This window comes from Rattus norvegicus, chromosome 14 (assembly GCF_036323735.1).
Source record: "Rattus norvegicus strain BN/NHsdMcwi chromosome 14, GRCr8, whole genome shotgun sequence".
NCBI lineage: Eukaryota > Metazoa > Chordata > Mammalia > Rodentia > Muridae > Rattus > Rattus norvegicus.
The window spans coordinates 19,288,874-19,306,746 of record NC_086032.1 but is presented as its reverse complement, the minus strand read 5'-3'; the positions used below and the strand labels follow the sequence as shown (position 1 = coordinate 19,306,746).

Below are 17,873 nucleotides of genomic sequence, written 5' to 3'. Positions count from 1 at the left end.
TGCTCCACAGAAATGGGGGCCTGAGTTCAAGTCCTGACGCTGATGTCAAACACCTGATATGGCTGTGCATGCCGAGAACCTGAGACAAGCTCCCTCCCTGAAGCTCCCTCAAGTGCTCTGTGACAGTGAGGTTGCATGGCTAGGGAGTTCTTGTCTCCCAGGCCCTTCTTGTCTACCGTGTAATCTGGGGTTCTAGACACACACAGCAATGTGCATGTAACTGGAGTTCTAGGCGTCATCCTCAGGCCATGGCTATTGTATAGGTCTTTCACACCGTGATAGATAATTTTGACAGACCTAACAAATGTCTTAATTGGCTATGGCCACATACATTTATTTCCATCATCATTAATTTTGAAGTCAAGAACTATGTATTTGGTCCCGAGTGCCTTTTTCCCTAAAGACTCACCAGTCCTCTTAGTTTCTTTCCACAGTGTAGCCACCTTTCTGTTGGTTTGCACAGGCTTTGCAGACATCACGTCTTCCCCTGCCTAGAGCTCACTTTTTCAAACCTTTGGCTTCTTGTGAGGCAGAGTCTAGTGTGTAGCCCAGGCTTTGACTTCACGGACTCCATAGCTCAAGCTGCCAGGAAGTCACAATCCTGGCTTCCCTAGCATTGATGGGCTTGCTTCCTAAATGTAGAAAATGCTGTGTTGAATGGGGGATAAATCTAGATGTGCATCAGAAAGCATGCTTTTAGTTCAGGTTCGGCCTTTCTAGTCAGTCTGTGGGGGAAGTCACCTCTTCACCCCCTTTTCCTCACCTGTGTAACCAGAGCTGAACTGGAGGTCCCCTAGCTTCTTCTCAGTTCTATTATCATCTAGACTCGGTATAGTTCCTCCCAGTTGGTCGTGTCTGTGGGATCCGAACACTGAGCACTTAATTTCGGTGTAGCTGTAAAAGTAACTGCCCCCACTTCCCTTTGGAAGGTTTTGCAGTTGGTGCTTAAAGAGAGCCTATCATGTGGGCCATTTTTCCTTTTCCTTTTTTATGGAAATGTACTGAAGGCCATAAGGCACACAGATGTTTTAACCTGTCTAACTAGTGATTTCCAGGCATTAGTAACACGAGGGCCGGCTGTGCATGCATATGCATTCGAAAGCCTTGCCAGGAAGGCTAGATAAGGAACTCTTTAATCCCGGATGCTGGCATCAGAACGCGTGTCTGATAACGCTTGCTGCCGACGTACTCCGGCTGTTTATTTTTGTGGTCCTTCGGTAAACGGACTTTCCATGTGGAGCGGGACTTGAAGGGAAAGTATAGGGCTGTGTTCTGAAGGCACCTAATTACTTGACTGTGGGACAGAGGGCTAATTGTACTGCTAGGGGTCATTCTGAGTGTTTTCCTGAGTGCCGTTAAAAATACCCAAGCTGAAGGCCACTTTCAAATCAAAACACTCACAGGAGAAACTTCCTGTCTCCTTCAGGTCCCTTTCCAAATGGTTCACATTCTGCACATTTAGAGCATTTGTGCTGGGCAAATGCTGGAAAATTCTTGATTTAGTAGTCTCTTACAAATGGCTCCCTGTCCACTGTATAAATTGCTGGCTTCTAGATGTAGAAAGTGAGACTGAGTACTCCCAGCAAAGGTGGACCAATGACAGCTTAGTTAGATGTCAGCAAGTTCCTGGAGACACCTGTATCATTTCTTCAAGGCAGGATTCCATAGGACTGACTGACTGTGGTCCCACCATCCATTGATTTTTTTCTGTCAGACTTTCACATAAGAACAGGCATTTGCACTTCCCTACCCAAGTACTTTCTGGAAAGGAAGCTATACAGTGAGGTGTCCTGCCCTGCACATCACCCACAGGTTCTGTGATGGTTTCACTGTCTGTCTCACTCTGAGTGGAGGCAAATGTTAGAATAGGATACCCAGGCTTCCTTTATGTGCCTACATGTAAGAAAGAAGTCTTTTCTATTGGAATAGGATTTTTTTTCTCTAACAGCATATTTTGCAGATCAAAGTGAAGCAATCATTGTTGCATGAGTGTGTGTGTGTGTGTGTGTGTGTGTTTGTGTGTGTTTGTGTGTGTGCGCGCGCGTGCGTACTTGTGCATATGCATGCCTATGTCTGTATGCCTCTCTGTGTGTGTGATCACCTGTGTGTGTAGGCTAGAATTGCTGTTGGGTATCTATTTTACTTTCTAGTCACCTTACTTTTTTGAGATAACATCTCTCACTGGACCTGGATTGCCTTTGAGCTCCAGGGCTTTGCTTGGTTTCACCACATTTCCTCCTGCAAGAGGACACAGGTGGATAACACTGCACCCAGCTTTTTATGTGGATGCTGTCTGAAGCCATGCCCTCCTGCATGCACAGTAAAACACTTTATCCTTCACCGCCTGAGCCATCTCCCTAGTCCCCAAAGCCACTTTCTTTTTAAAGTTAAAACAGTAAAGAAGAGTAAATAGAAACTTTCTTTTTATAACTAGGATATTTAAACTTTCTCAAAAATAAGTCAGGTTGTGTTTGAAATGATCAGTAGAGTAGACTGGTGAGGTTTTAGTTGGAGTTGACCTCGGGAAGATTTAATCTGACATCTTTGAAAAGACTGGGGTATGTATAATTTTATAGCTTAATCTTTTCTTCTCTGCCTGTTCAAATGATCTGATATTGGAAAAGGCGTTTCAGAGAAAATATAACTTAGAAGAACTGGGGAAGATAGACTTTAATAATCACACTTCATGACTTTACAATGTTCAACATCTCTTTTTATCATACGTTTGACATTTGTGATTAATCTAATGCAGGGCATAAAAATTCGAACGTTACTTTTTTTAAATTGAAAAATGCAAATTACTGACTAATCCTGTTACTCATAGAAACTGATTTAGGGGATTCACCACAGCTGGGATATTAAAAAAAAAAAGACAGATTAAGACAATCCTACCTTTGTAAAGATCCAATTAATGCTAGAATAGTTATAATAGTATCATTAATGCCGGCATCCTGTCCCTTCATATAAAGTAGGGATCTGGGGCTTTGGGAAGGAAGGCCTTGGTGTTAATCTGGCGGTGATGTCCACAAAGCTGCACAGTTTGGTGACTGACACTCACTTCGCTTTGTTTTTGCATCAGAGATGATTGCAGACCACCAGATCGAGACAGGCCTCTTGAAGCCCGACCTCAAGGATAAGGTCACCTATACGCTGCTGCGGAAACACCGACATCAAACCAAGAAATCCAACCTTCGGTCCCTGGCTGACATTGGGAAGACAGTCTCCAGTGCAAGTAGGATGTTCAGCAACCCTGATAACGGTAAATGCAGAGCCAATGGCTGCTGCTCGATTCCTCCTTCCGAATCACCTCGCTCCATTTCTTCATACCCCGTCCCCATTACATTTCTTTCCTCAAGTTCATCCGCCAGCGTCATTTCCTGATCCTTCTAATACGATTGGGCAGACGTGCAGTCTGGCTGGACGGGTTTCCCTGGTTGCTGCAGGTGACAAAGTGCCTTGTGGGTCTGTGCTGGTGGACTGAAATGGTTGACTCTTAACTCTGTGGTGAAACAACTGAGCGTTGCACACGAATCAGCAATGCAGACTAAGACCTCAGGGAGTATGTTTTCAAGATGACTCCCAACAACTGGGAGGATCTCATTAGATAAGATAAATGCCTTGAAGTCTGGTATCACAACATTTTATTTTATCACAGCGTCCCATTTCTGTTGGGAGCCAGTTGTCTAGGATACTGGTGATCCTCTTACCAGCGTCAACCTGTATGTTATTTTACCACTTGAACAGGTAGTTGATGTCGTGATAAGTAACAGCTATATTCAGACGGGAAGGTAATTACTGAAGATGGGATATTCACTCGTTCTATACCAGTGGGAACGGCACTATGTTCTTGTGACATTTATTTGATTGCATTTACCACAGTTTCCTTGCCAAGTGTCTATCTCATGTGTCTGTTTGTTGGGAGCAAATTTCATGTTTGGGTGCAGGCGGAGAAGTGGGACATCCGTTCCGGTGAAGTGTGGGAGATGCCGTTGTGGTGGAGAGAGTAGAGTAGGCGCTGGGTTGCTAGAACCTTCTCTAGTGTCCACCATTACATCTTCTTAGTGCCAAGAAAGGGAAGAAAATGAGAGAGTCTGTAACCTGGTGCAGTCATATGTACGTCCATAATATTATAGAGTGTGGTCTCAGGCAGAGGACAAGTTAAGGTGACTTTCTAAAGTGCATTTGACTCCAGCCATTCCATATCCAGAAATGTGATTTTTTTCTCACTTGAATACTAAAAATCAATGATTTGAAGACACATTACTATAAACAAAATCTCATAGGTTTTAACCCAAAGTGTCTATGAAAATAATTAAGATATGAATGTTTTCAATAAAATACCTTCACAGGAGAGAGACTCAAATTTAGAGTACTGCTGATATAATTTGGCGTTACTCAGAACAATGTGGCCTACAGAGAGATATTCCGCCTCATATGCCTGTTGACTTATTTTTGAAGAAAAGGTTTCTCAGTGACTGGCAGCGCCATCTCTTAAGCAGGTTGCTCTAACTCTGCTTATAGGCATTTTGTCCTAACCAGTGCCCGCATTTGCAATCTTGGCAGTTAAAGGTCAGTCTTTCCTTTTTATCTTAGGCAACAGTCCTCTTTTTCATATGAAGTATGATTTCTAGGAGTTGGAGGTTTTGTTTGTTTGCTTTCAATCATGGAAGACCCTATGGTAGGATACAGAAGTATGAAGATACAATGTTGCGGTAGACAGGGTTTGACTGACTGCCGGGCTGCTCTCTTTCCAGAGTGCTAAGCCATCTTCTCGTGCACTCCAACAGAGCAGAGACTAGAAACCGAGCCTCCGCAGCAGCCCATCTTTTGGAGAAGTTATTAAGATGTGAAGTATGATGAAGGATGGGCTGGGTTATTCACTCTTTCTTCAGCTCTTTGTCCTATTGGTAGATCTAGCATCTGAGAGGAAGTTGAACTTACCTTCCAGGTTCACCTCTCATTTGCTGTACATGCAGGGCAGAAAGCAAATGGGAAAGGGTAGGCAGTCCTTTTTCAGCTCTTCAAATGATCGGAGTACACCCTGCAGCGTAGGATACGATTAGTTTGTTTCAAACATGTTATTATTGGCCTCTGTGTTACCCAACCTTTTAACTATCACAGGCGAGATTTGGCTTTCCGAGATCCTACAGCAGTGAGTTACATGTTCCTCCAAGGTACATGATCATAAATCATGGGCGAGGTGGCAAGTTCTTGGCTTTCTTCAGTTGCTCACTCTTAACCTGCAAGTTTACACAGTTACTTTTATGTCTTGGGGCTTAATCACTTAATATGCTTAAGAACTATGCAATGTTCTTTGAATAAACATCTAAAGTATAAAATTATATATCCTTCACTACTCTTTTAATAAGCAAGAATCTTAGGTGGACTCTAGTTGGGGCAGGATTGTAATATTCTCATGGGAAGCCTAGATACACATAAATCACCTTGACCTTAAATATAGAAATAGACCCAGTGACAAAGACAGCCTTGGATATACTAGCAGCAGTGTGACAGATAGCTGAATGGTGTGGAGACACTTGAGTTGGATATTGTTTTAGTTCCCAGAGGTGTCCTAGAGTCAGCACCCATTAACCCACAAGATCCAACAGTGAGGGGAGATTCTGCAAGGAGCTCGTCACATGCGGCTACTGTGAAATCCCATTAGCATACAACTGAGTAATTATATTAAAAACAATAGCAGCGCATACTCAGAATGCATGACTTCCTATTTGGTTGATGACAACTTCCTATAACCTGTGCACTTGTGGTGATTTCTGCCTCTGTGTGAGAGCGCATAGACAGGGAAAAATGATTGCTCCCATGCAGTGTAGATGCAACTGCTCTCAACATGCCCTGAGTCCCACTGCTGGCTCCAGTGGCTTTAGGCAAGCACCTGAAGGCTGCTACAGTGTAGTGCTCACATCCTAGATACCAGCGAGCACTGAAAACCAGGGCTTGCCTTGTGATCGTTTCAGTGGTCACTGAACTTGCAAAAATGATGGAGAAAATACTAGCAGTGCAGATTAGACTCAAAGCACGTACTTACGTTATACAGCTGTTGAGTACAAACAATCCACTAGGACTGAATGGCTTTTGATTTTTTGTATCTAAAACTGCTATACGGTTTAGCAAAGACTGACGGGAACATCACTGACAAGTTCCTGAAGGCTGAAAGATACAGATATAGTTTTGTTTTTGTCTTATTTACACACATGCTACTATTACAAACAGCCACAGATGGATTTTGCTTACCAGTCTGGCTACCGATGTGAAAATTCATCAAAGATCAACAAAAGCCTTCTGTAAGAATCAACAGGCCATGTGTAACCTACAGGAGTAATGTGTATTTTATTATTTTTACAGTTTGCCATATATCTTTTTAAAAGAGGATTTATTTATTTAATGTATATGAATGCCCTATCTTCGTGTATACCTGCATGCCAGAAGAGGTCATCAGACTCCATTTATAGATGGTTGTAAGGCACCATGTGGTTGCTGGGAATTGAACTCAAGACCTCCGGAAGAGCAGCCACTGTTTTTAACCTCTGAGCCATCTCTTTAGTCCCAACATATATCTTTTATGCCCGTCAATTAACCGTATCCCCAAACACATGCATGGAGACATACAGCCTTTCTCCCAAGTAGCTGGTTTTCAAATATTTCTATCAGCAGTAAACGCCTAGCTAAACACAGAGCCCATGGCTAAAACCTAACTCAAACTTTACAGTGTTCTGGTGTGGTCTGGGTTGCAGACATTGATTTATAGCTGTTATTATTGTTGTTTTTTTCCCCTAAAACAAAACCACTTTTGCTTGTAAAAAAAACCCAGGAGGAAATCAAGTTAGCTTTCTTGAGGTTTGTGTTACGTTCAGCTGCATGACTGACTGACTTATGTGAGTTAAATACAACTGACAGCTCGCAAATCCATCTGACACTATCTGGCAGTTTTGTCTGAGCAACTTAAATAATAGTTACGTGTTATTTTAGTTTATTATGAAAGAATAAATACTGAAGCCTAGGAATACTTGAGGGTAGTACTTTAAAAACCAAACATGAAGTATTAAGAAGTAAAAGCAGTTTCCATGTATAACTGTGATTCACTGCTTAAAGATTTTATAAGATGTTTAAAAAAATGATCTGATTTAAAAGGTGTGTAATCTCCCATCTTATGGATGGGAGAAAAGTAGATACTTTTGATCTGCATTGTCTCCCCCAAAGCTCATGCAAGGTGAATGAGCCTTGATTGAAGACCAAGAAAAACTCGGAATCCCGATTCGAGGGGTCAGCTCTTCCTGCCAATGTGAGCATTGCCAGGCCATCCCTGATGTGTTTCTTTTTTGCTGAGTCTCTCCACTTCTTCCCCCTCTCCTATCATAGAGGCCAGTTCCTTGACGCCTGCCATCTGAGGGCACAAATGTCCTTTGCTGAGTAGTGGTTTTGCTCATTCAGTCTGACAAATACTGTGAATTTCTTTTCTTTTTTTACATTTACATAAATATATATATATTCATGTAAATATATATGAATGGCAAGTTTATTGGGAAACTGCTCTCAGATGATTTCACTAGTACCCAAGGTTTGAGGCCAAGGGAGTCACCCCGGGGAAGGGGGCTGGGAAAAAGAATGAATGTAGGGAGAGAAGAGAAGGAGGTGTGTGTGGAGGGGAGATGAACTCATTTTTTAATTATTAAAAATTACTTATTTTTCTTAACCAAGGATTAGAGAAGTATGGCAGCCCATTTTGATGCCTGTAAAAAAGAACTAATGGGAAAAATCAGTGGGCTAGGTAACTGTGCTTGGAATGGCAACTGGCACTTCCTAACCATGCGACAAATGCACTCAGTCATAAGCAAGGTGTTTCAGCATACGCACGCAAGAAAGGTGTCAGAGTAATATGAGCGGCTTCTGGACTGTTTGCTTCAGTCGCTTTCTCTTTAGGAAGAAACTCCTGGAAACAACCTTTTGTGTTTCTTCAGACTTTTTGGTGAGCGCTATCAGTACCCCCTTTGTTTAACAATGACAGGGGAGGAGGCCCTCTCTCCTCATAGTCTGAACCGTGCTTGTTTTTTGTTTTTGGTTCAATGGGCATAAGAGGAATCCTGATCCACCTTGGGGATCCAGGGCTAACAGTAAGTATAGTCTCAGGAAGTGAGGAGTTGGTGAAGGTGGGTAGCTTCACAGGATGGTTGGGTCCTGGGTCTCATAGCTTTCTTTATGCTTTTGATGACACCCCAGGACCTCTTCTGTATTTATAGTGACCCACAGCTTCCTGCTTAGCATAGTGCTGGTTTCAGCTTCAATCCACCTCCTTCCTGACATCCCCCCTTTATCAAGCTGTACAAAAATGTCATCACCAGGCCTGCCCAACTCAGTGCGATCCAGGCTTCTGTGTCTGGACTCCTCTTCCAAGAGTTTCTGCCAGTCAACAAGCTGATATCTAGTCCTTTCTGTGTAGCTGCTTAGACATGAGCATAGGAAAGCTTTGGATAGTCTAGAAATCAGAGTGTTGTTGTTACATACAGGAACTTGGGCACTGCTAACAGTGCAGACCAGTCAATAGAAAGAAAGCGTTGCTTCCTTTGCTGCCATTGTTAATAGTTGTTCTAGGATCCAGAGAAATCTAGGTAGAATTAGTCAGTCTCCTTTGGCTTTGGCTTTGACTTGCAACTGGGCTCACTGGAACTGTGTGAGCCTGGATATTGAGTTAGGCTCTCTTGAAATGCTATGAATTGGATCTGGTTGGGGCCACAGCCAGCTTTCTCAACCCCTTAGTCTTTGCTTTTTTGTCTGGTGGCTGGATTCTAATTTTCCCACTTGTCTTTCCGTCTTTCCACAGGAGCCCTGGAGCAGTCGATGGGGCAAGCACTTCCCTAACCTCCCTCAAATACCTCTGAAGTAGGTGTCATGCTTCTCCAGTTCCCAGCCAGTCAGGCAGCATCTTTTATCCTTGGGCACGTATCTCTTTCAGATGAGCGCGGCATACCAGGTGCCTTTCTGAATGCAGCCGGCTCCTTCCCAAACCCAGCAGCACAGACCCATCTGTTTGGTTCTGGACCCTCATTCTCTATGCATTTGCACAGCACAGATGAATGTCTTGGCTGGAGCTCAATGAAACCAAGCTCACTCCAACCTGCTGAAAAATCGAGGCAAGCCACAGGAAGTAGCTAGCAAAGTATTCGAGTAAAGCCGCCTCCTGATGAGAGCTACCCATCCTTAAGGCCCTGGTCTTAATTCTTCACCCCAGATCTTCCAGATCTGCAGTGTCCACACTGCTGTCACTCCATTTTAGTATTCACTAGCCCATTTTGATCTTTATGACAATAAAAAGTTAGGCTTATGAGTAGAACTCAGTGAACCTTTAGGTTTTGACATTCAAGCCTATTTCACAATCTTCTTAAAGAGATGAAGTCTTCTCTTCCAAAGGTTTCTCCCAGCCTGAATAATATTTAGTAACACATGATTCTGGTAATTATGTCATTATGATCTTGAGTCTTGTTATGTGTGTAACATAAGGGTAATGGTGTGTTATTCTGTTTATGTTATGAAAATTCTTCACTAATAACACGTTACTGGTAACAGGAAGAGATGTTGTTTAGAAATATCTTTAGGGATGGATCCTTTCAGTGATTTTCAGATTTCAAACTGAGGGCAGGTCATCAACTTACCACACCTAGCTTGTATTCTCCGACTGCCTATGCTCCTCGGCCCCCTCCTTCCATCATCCCAATGGGGAAAGATTCTTGAGGTGCCATTTTTAGGGCTGCATTACTCCATAGTGTTTTGAATCGATAACTACAGTATCAAGAGGGCTCAGCACGTGTGAGCCCTAGCAATCTTTAGTCTGCTCAGCAAATAACATAGGATGTTGCCATGAAGCACATATTTTTTCATATTACTAATTGAGCTAGGAGTTTATGCAACCAGAACTGGAGGTAAAGAAAGAAATTTGAGTAAAGTCACAAATGCTGCTGTTCATCTTATGGTTGGTACGGATGAGCATCAGTTCCCCATGCCGCTGCTCCAGGAAAGGCCGTATGCTGCTGCAAGGCCTTTCATGCTGCTGGAGTCTCCCTTGCAAAGTCTTGTTCTCCTAAGCCTCACCTTGCTCAAAGAGCAGATGGGAGGGCTGGAGGGGAAATGGAGATCTGGGACTATGTTCTGCTCTGCATGTTCTGCTCTGTATAGAAGAGAATCAGAGAAGGGAGGGAAGGCATAGAAGAGGCAAAAGAGGAGACAAGTTAGAGAAAGAGAGTGGGACCCCTCCTCTATTACGTTCCCCCAAAAGGAAGAGGAGAAAAGAATGTTAAAGTCTTCTAAGAATGGCCAAGCCTGTCTCAGTCTGCACAAACTCTTTCCTTAAAGTGCTTGACAAAAGAGATCTTTGTCAGTTCTTGAGTTCAAAGTTAAAATATCCATTGTATTAGATATTGACAAAAAGATACAATTATGATTGTGTTTGCTTATGGGATACTAGATAAGGCCCTAAGTACACAATGCAGAGTAATTGAATCAAGCTAGTTAATGTATTCATTACCCCAATACTTATCGAATATGCCTCATGTTGAGCTGAAGCATTGTAGCATTCGGCCAACACCTTTCGTTGTCTTTCCAAACTCTGCAATCTGAGGGACTCACTGGTCCTCCTGCGCACTCTGATGATGTGGAAGGCACATTTAACAGTCACATTTGTCTTTTCTTTGGGCAGCTCATTCTACATGATGACCTCTTTAGTCATCCATATTGCTACATATAGCATAATTATCCTCATCTTTAGGACTAAATAATTCTATTCTCTTTATATACACCACACGTTTTATTGACATTTATGGTGATTTCACATTTTGGGCATTGCGATCTGTGCTATAATAATAAAGAAGTGCAGATACATCTTTTAAATATTGATTTCGGATCTTAAAGTTAATTTGAATTAGTCCAAGCTGCTGTCTTTAGCATTTCCCAACACCCTTCATGATGCTGGACAAAGCAAGTAGCCTCCAATGAAAGAGTCTTAGTAGTAACAGCAACAGTGCTGGTTCCCAACATTTGAACACCTGTCTTACATCAGACAATATGATTTATAATAGTTCTAATATATGCAACGTCTCCATTTGCAGGTGAAATCTTGAAACTCAGATGTAAAATTAACAGACAAGCATAATTAGTGGAGGGACCAAATGTTGAATGTTTGCTTTATAACAATATGCTAACTCAATTACAGAGAATGAGCTTCCTCTTTGGTAATTTATTTTTCAGTCCTCAGCGAATTCAGGTCTCTTATTCCATATGATAATATGATGTTAAACGGCTTTGGTGGCCGTTATGAAAGCAGGACCACACCAGACAAGGGAGTCAGGTGAATTCTTTATCAGATTTTCAAGTGGATATTTATAGGCAGCGTGTCTCATGGGTACTTATAGATGAAATGCTACTGTTTAATGCCTTAGCTGAACAGCACTGTGGAAAGAGTAGCAGCTCAATGACTATTTAAACACTCAATTATGCATTTCTACTAAGAGTCCTAAAAGTTTAACCTGGGGAAAGTTTATTTTCCCCTGAAAAATATTGCCAAAGAAGCATTTTGTAGAGAAATTTCTGTGGTGAATTTCCTTTGTTCTAGGATAGATGCTAGATCTAGGATTTCGATAAAATGATTCCCAAGGGGAAGTATGAATCATTACTTCCTCCCCCCTCTCAGCACCATTTTCTACAGCGTAGACATTGGAAACCGTCACTCAAAAGTCTTTAGAACCATGCATTTCCTCATCAAGTTGCAACAGTTTAAGCCAATTTCTACCTCATGTATGCCTGAAGTCAGGTAAAAAATGGTTTAGAAGAAAATGTGTAAGATATTAGCAAAGCCAAGCTGTTTGTTTTGTGACTGGAGAGAGAAGAGATACCATAAAAGCACTATTTAGGAAACAATCTAATTATTTTAGAAAGTTATCCTCTAGATTTCAGAACCGCTCTTGAAAATGTGTTCTTTAGAGTAGATTTGTGAAGTGGAAAAATAAAAAAAAACAACAACAAAACCAAGCCTCCTGAAAGGGTTGCTTCATTTATATCTCCCTGCATAGAACATGAAGGGTCCAACAAATCCAAATGTTGGAATTTGCCAGTGTAAGTAATGGCTGACATGAGCCTCCCAGTTTTCACTAAGGGAAGCAGCCAGATGGCTCCAGTAAGGCTTTCTGAGTTACAGGTGCCAAGGCTCTATGGGCTGTTACATTCTCATGCCTGCGTTTGGAGCCAGGTTCTTGGCTGGTATCTGCCAGGCTCCATTCCACTGGCCTCTTGATGGGGAGGCTCAGCATTCATGGAGGCTATGCATGCGAGAGGAATCTCTAGGCTTCATTCCCAGCGAGTATCATCCTGAAAAATTGAGGCAGGGAGAGAGGAAGTTACTTACTAGTAAACCCAGGTTTAAGAGAGCTGCTAGTCTTTCTCTCGGGAGCAGGCTGTGAGATCAGGGAGAACATATGGTCAGCCCCGTCATCCTTTCCACCTGAAGGACTGGAAGGATCTGTAGATTTTGCTTGTATTCTGAACTCCGTCCATTCTCACTGACCTAGCATCCTAGTGAGGCTTATGGGTGTTCAGACAAGTGGGCACCAGTTCCTTAAACTGTCATGTCATACAGCTAGGTCTCTCTGTAGGAAGATTGTCTCTTTGCGCAGGTCTGTATGTTGTCACAAGGCATAGGAGGCGAGAAGTGGTCAGTTTGCTCCTGAAAGTGTCTCTACATTCTTCCCTCTTGACAAACAATCCTTCTGGAGGAATCTGAACTGGTACATTTTGCTTCTCCATTTTTCTCAGTGCAATAAAAACTTGCAAAGAAGTTCAATTACGGGAAACAATTAAAAATTCAGATTGCAAGAGAGAAGACATCAGATTTGCCTCAGACAGGTGCTAGCACAGATGGTCTGCTCACAAGTCCTGGCTTTATTTACAGCTTTTAAACACAGACAGATAAATTGACAAAAATGTTTCTGGATTTTTATAATGTGCTGAATGCCCAAATTTGGCCATACATTTATAGTCATTTGTAAATGGTTCAAGTTACAGCCTGACCTCTCTACTCATCGGTAGCCTTTTGAGAAGACCATTTGCCTGTTCTGTCTTTTGCCCACACTGTGAATCGATTAATGTTTGTGTTTGGTGGAACACGGTAAATGTATTACCCTGATACCATGACTACTTTTGTTATTAAGGGAAAAAAGAGCCCTCGAGTCTAAATTGCATATTGCCCCACAGGCCTGCATTTCCAATATCACTATTATTCTTTAAAGGATCAGCACACTGCCCAACTTTTACTAGCCTTAGAGCATGGTTCTTTAAGAGACTAGCCAAACAAGTGTCAAGAGGTTCTTAGAGCACATGGCATTCTTCCAGAAAGAAGCCAGTTGGGCTCTCTATCCAGGTGATACTGTGTACCTAGAGAAACTTGACGGAAACATTCAGCCCACATCACTCTCTCTGAGGTTCCAGATTTGGAACGGATCCACCAAGGGTTAAGCTTCTAGTAAGATAGATGTTGGAAGACATTGGAAAAGGAAGACCAAAATTGCATCTCGAATGGGTTTGTATTAAAGCACTAATTTATTCATATCTCAGTGTCATGTTACCGCGGAGGTAAAAAACACAAAGTTGAGAGCCAGTCTGTGTTCGTCAAGGAAAAAAAAAAAAACCCAGACACAAATGTCTGAAGTGTTGATTTCTGCACTTGTCTACAAGTTCCATAGTCAGACTGTTGGGGAGAGCATTCGAGAGCCGCTTACTAATATGACGACATCCCAACCTTGTGCCTCACAAAACTGGGCACTGCTTTCCTTTGTGTGTGCTTGTGTGGCAGACCGTTATTAACAGTTCTGACATTGTATCTTCAGACTCAATGATCACTATTTACATCTGTCTTCTGGATAGAATCCGTGTTCTGTCCATTAGAACTGCTGACCGAATCATCCATTCCTGTTTGGGGAACTGTAATGACTGAATGTAATTTTCCCAAAACCTTTTCCATTCTTTGTTGACATATGTTCCATTTAAGGGCTCAGGGTGCTGGGAGGAGGCGAATGTCCTTGTAAAATGTCATTGTTCTTCTTTAACCCGCTTGTGTGATTTGCTTTAGTATTTTTTTTTCTTCCTGACTAATGCGTCCATCTTCACCCTTGCTGTGGCTGTTCATGTGTCCTCCTTTTCCTGTCTTCTGCTTCTGGCACTAAAAGCCCGCAGCCCGCTTGAGAACTCAGTGCCCTGCCTAGCAAATCGCACCTTGGACGATGACCCCCGAGTGCGGCGCACTCCCAGCGTGGGATGGCTCAGTAAGTCAATGGGGTGGGGAAGGGGTAAAGATGGTGGTGGGCTAAGATGGGAAGAGGGCGGGAAGGATGACTGGGTTACCTAGTGGAGTGAAGAACATCCCTGAGAGTGTCTTTAAGGATCCCTAAACCTGATGTGACTGGCCGACTTCTATGGCCAAGCAGAATATTCTCTGTGACTTGGCTGCCTGAGCTCAAGTCAAGTCAGTCAAGTACCTTGTCAGGTGGTGGAAAGTGTGCAGGAGTAAGGGCCAGGACTGGCATGTTAGTCTCTATGGCGGCGTTACGTTGTTGAAACTCGTTTTCCTCATGTTGATGCTGCTCTGTTTCCTCCCAGGGATGGAAGGATGGAAACTTGAGGTGAGGTCTTTCCATGGTAGTTAGGAAAGAAGAACTTACGAAGCTGAAGGTTTAACCCTACAGATGCTCATGACATTCCTGAAACTCAGAAGGTGATAGGGACCATGACCAAAGAGCATAGAGTTTAAAAGAGAACCATTGCCCTTTTCAAATATAGAGCTTTGCTAGACAGACATGGGTCATTTACCTGAAACCAATACAGAAGACAGTTTGCACAGACGGCTACAAGGATTCCACCCCTCCCTCCCCCATTTCCTCTGTTGAGTATATAGACATTTTGTACATGTCAAGAATTCCATCTATGGTGGCATCATTAGGTCTCTGTCTATTATTTCTTTTCACATACTAAAACTATTGAGTTAATCCTTTTCCTATTTTAGCATTAGAAAATTTCCCTCTACTGAGGATGTCTTTTTCAGCTGACTTAGTGGGAAAAGGTTTAGTTCATCCTAAAATAGTGTTTGTTGAGCTATATTCTTTCAGGGCTTCTCTTGCTGTAAATTTTGTGTCTTTAAGTGACTATTAATAATCTCTATGCCTCACAGAGATATAAATAATTGTGTTTCATATCATTGCACGCCAGGCACTCTTGGACTCTGTGAGATCAGAGATGAACCAAGTGGGTCTTTGCCCTCGAGGGGTTTCCTTTCTAATGAGGGAGGCAGAACCCAGATAGCTAACAGTCTTATAAGATGACAGACTGTTGAACACACACACATACCTACATGACACTCACCCACACAGCCACCTATACCTGCGGAAGCAGCTTAGCCTGAGGGTACTCATAGAAGAAGGCTCTTTGAAGTGTAGGGACATAATCTTGGAGAGAAGTATGTAATGGGACAATTGAGGAAGGGATAGCCTATTTTTAAGGTATTAACTTTGTAATAATTTTTTTTTTGCTAGAAAGTAGGTCTAGTTGAACAGCAATAAAAAGTTGTGAATGTTAATTTGGCTTTGCGTGCTCTCTGGGCTCAGTACGTTTTGGGATGCCATTTAGCTTTCTAAAGAGCTTGTGTGGTAGCTGTTCTGATAATCCTCACTTCCCAGATGAAAACAGACAAAACCTACAGAGGTTAAGTAACTTTCTAGAACCACACAGTTCATCGGTGTCCAGGGCAGGGTTAATATGTGGTAGTTTCTTCTGTCATACGGTGTAAGGGTATCTTTTGTAAGGGTGGGAGTTTACATGGTCAGCTCGTTAGAAAGCTCTATTGGCTGTTCCATCCCCCACATGTTCTCCTCTGCCAGAGTCATGTTTTTTCCTATAAATTCATGTGTTTTCTAGGGATGCTTCCTGGTAAGCAGTTTGTGCTTTTGAATTTAGAGTCAGGCTGTCTGGGGTTTGAATTCTGGATCTACCACTGATGGTTTCGTGACATCTTGAAAGTAATTTCTGTCCCGTCTACTTGGGTTTCTCCTCTATAAAAGCATGTCAACCATGCCAACGCTGGACCTTTGTGAGAATTAAGAAGTATGTGGAGCACAGTGCTTGGGACTCGGTCATCCAGCCACTAATAATATTAGTTCTTGAGTGGTTCTATTTTTGTGCTTTAAGAACTTACCTATATTTCATATCGCCTAGTCATCAAAGCACTAAACAATTGGTAATAGTGGTGTTTGGCTACTATATAAAAACCAGCGTGAAATAACACCCAGAGCTAATGTAAGAAAATTTCTCTCAGTATTGAGTATATCATTTTTACTGCCTATTTATATTCTTCCATATATATATATATATATATTCTTTTCCTAAACTATTGTGATTGACTTATAACCTAAGTCACAAAGAGTTCCTTACGATTTACCATTTCAGCTCAATAAATTAAATTTATACCTAGTGAACAGTCCAAGGTGTGTAAATTAGGACCAACGACCCTTCGCTGCACCTCCCTTCCCAGCATTGTTTTTGTCTACTGTCATTCAGATTTTCCTTTGCCTTTTGGTCTCGAAGATGCTGAGACCCCCACATCTCTCTGGGTTTTAGCGGAACTCCCACCAGAACCTTTTAAAATAATCCTACTCCAAAGTGCATGGTAGGGCCTGCATAAAGTCCCATCTCCTTTATGAAGTTGCTCCTGTAATCACAGATCTTTCAAGTGTCAGAATGGGGCAGCATCTATTGTCCAGGCCTCACAATGGCAGGTCTACTATTGACTGTTTTCTGTCACTCTCCGATCCCACTTCTCTGTACTTTCTCATTTTGACTCCATCATACTCAGGACTGAACCTCAAGCTCGTACCCCTCCAGTGCACCACACTTGATTCAGTGATGCTGTATGCTTCTGGACAAGGTTTACGTTGTACATGCTCTGCTCCACTAACTAGGAATGGATACCATTTACCTAGGAGAGCTATTTTACCATAGTTTTGCATATCCTGGTGAGTTGGTTATAATTTATCCTGATGATTAACAAAGACCTGCTTTTAAAAATGTGCCAAAAATGGGGGATGGGTAAAAAATTGTCAAAAATATCAGCTAGTAATCGGGACTATAATAAGATTGCATCAAGTGAATCTTTCAGTATTCTTAGCAAGGTATTTTGAGGCCCTGCGACTTGAAGTAACTACCTTTCAAAAACTGCTTTGGAAGGTGTTTTGGGGAAGAAAGTGCTTATCATTTCTGAGCGTTCCTTATCTCAGTTGTCACCCGAGGCAGATGGGAGCTTAAGTCTCTTATCCATTTCCAGTACTGCCAAGGTGGTGAATTAGAAGTTGAAACAAAACCAAAAAGGATTTCCTCTCGCAGATCTCTCAGGCAGTTCTGCAGCCAGGCCGACCACCGAGAACAAAAAAGAAGCCTTTCACCTCCATGTTTTGGGACAGGTTAATACCAGCCTAAACGCTTTGCCTTTATGGGAGCGGGAGCATGTCGCCTATCTTGGTAGATCCAGACGGCTCTTCACTGCAAGTGCTTATCCACGAATTCGGTTTGACAGCTAACAGCCAGCATCAGTTGAGCCTTTATAAAAACACTTGTGTCCCTTTGCTGTTAGTGCATGAGATCAGCCGCATCAGAGTCTCAGTTCTGAGTGCTTAGGAAGACACTCGGAGCTGTTCTGTCTTCTCCTCCTCTGCTTTGTATCAGCCAGCCAGCCAGTCAGTCAGTCAGTTATGAGTCAGTCTGCCCATCCATCTGTCCGCCTGTCTGTCTGTCTGTCTCATGCATCCACTGTCAAGGCTATGCCCATCCATCCC

At 42.5% G+C, this 17,873-nt stretch overlaps 1 protein-coding gene across 6 annotated transcripts in view; it reads left to right on the top strand.

The window, feature by feature from the left end:
- Slc4a4 (solute carrier family 4 member 4) overlaps positions 1–17,873 on the top strand; it is a 451,986-nt gene that overhangs the window by 270,633 nt on the left and 163,480 nt on the right. For all 6 annotated transcript variants that reach the window (XM_039092509.2, XM_006250791.5, XM_039092511.2 and 3 more), the window contains one exon: positions 3,080–3,259. In XM_039092509.2, the coding sequence (XP_038948437.1) occupies positions 3,080–3,259 (180 nt within the window). The remainder of the gene's footprint in view (positions 1–3,079; positions 3,260–17,873) is intronic.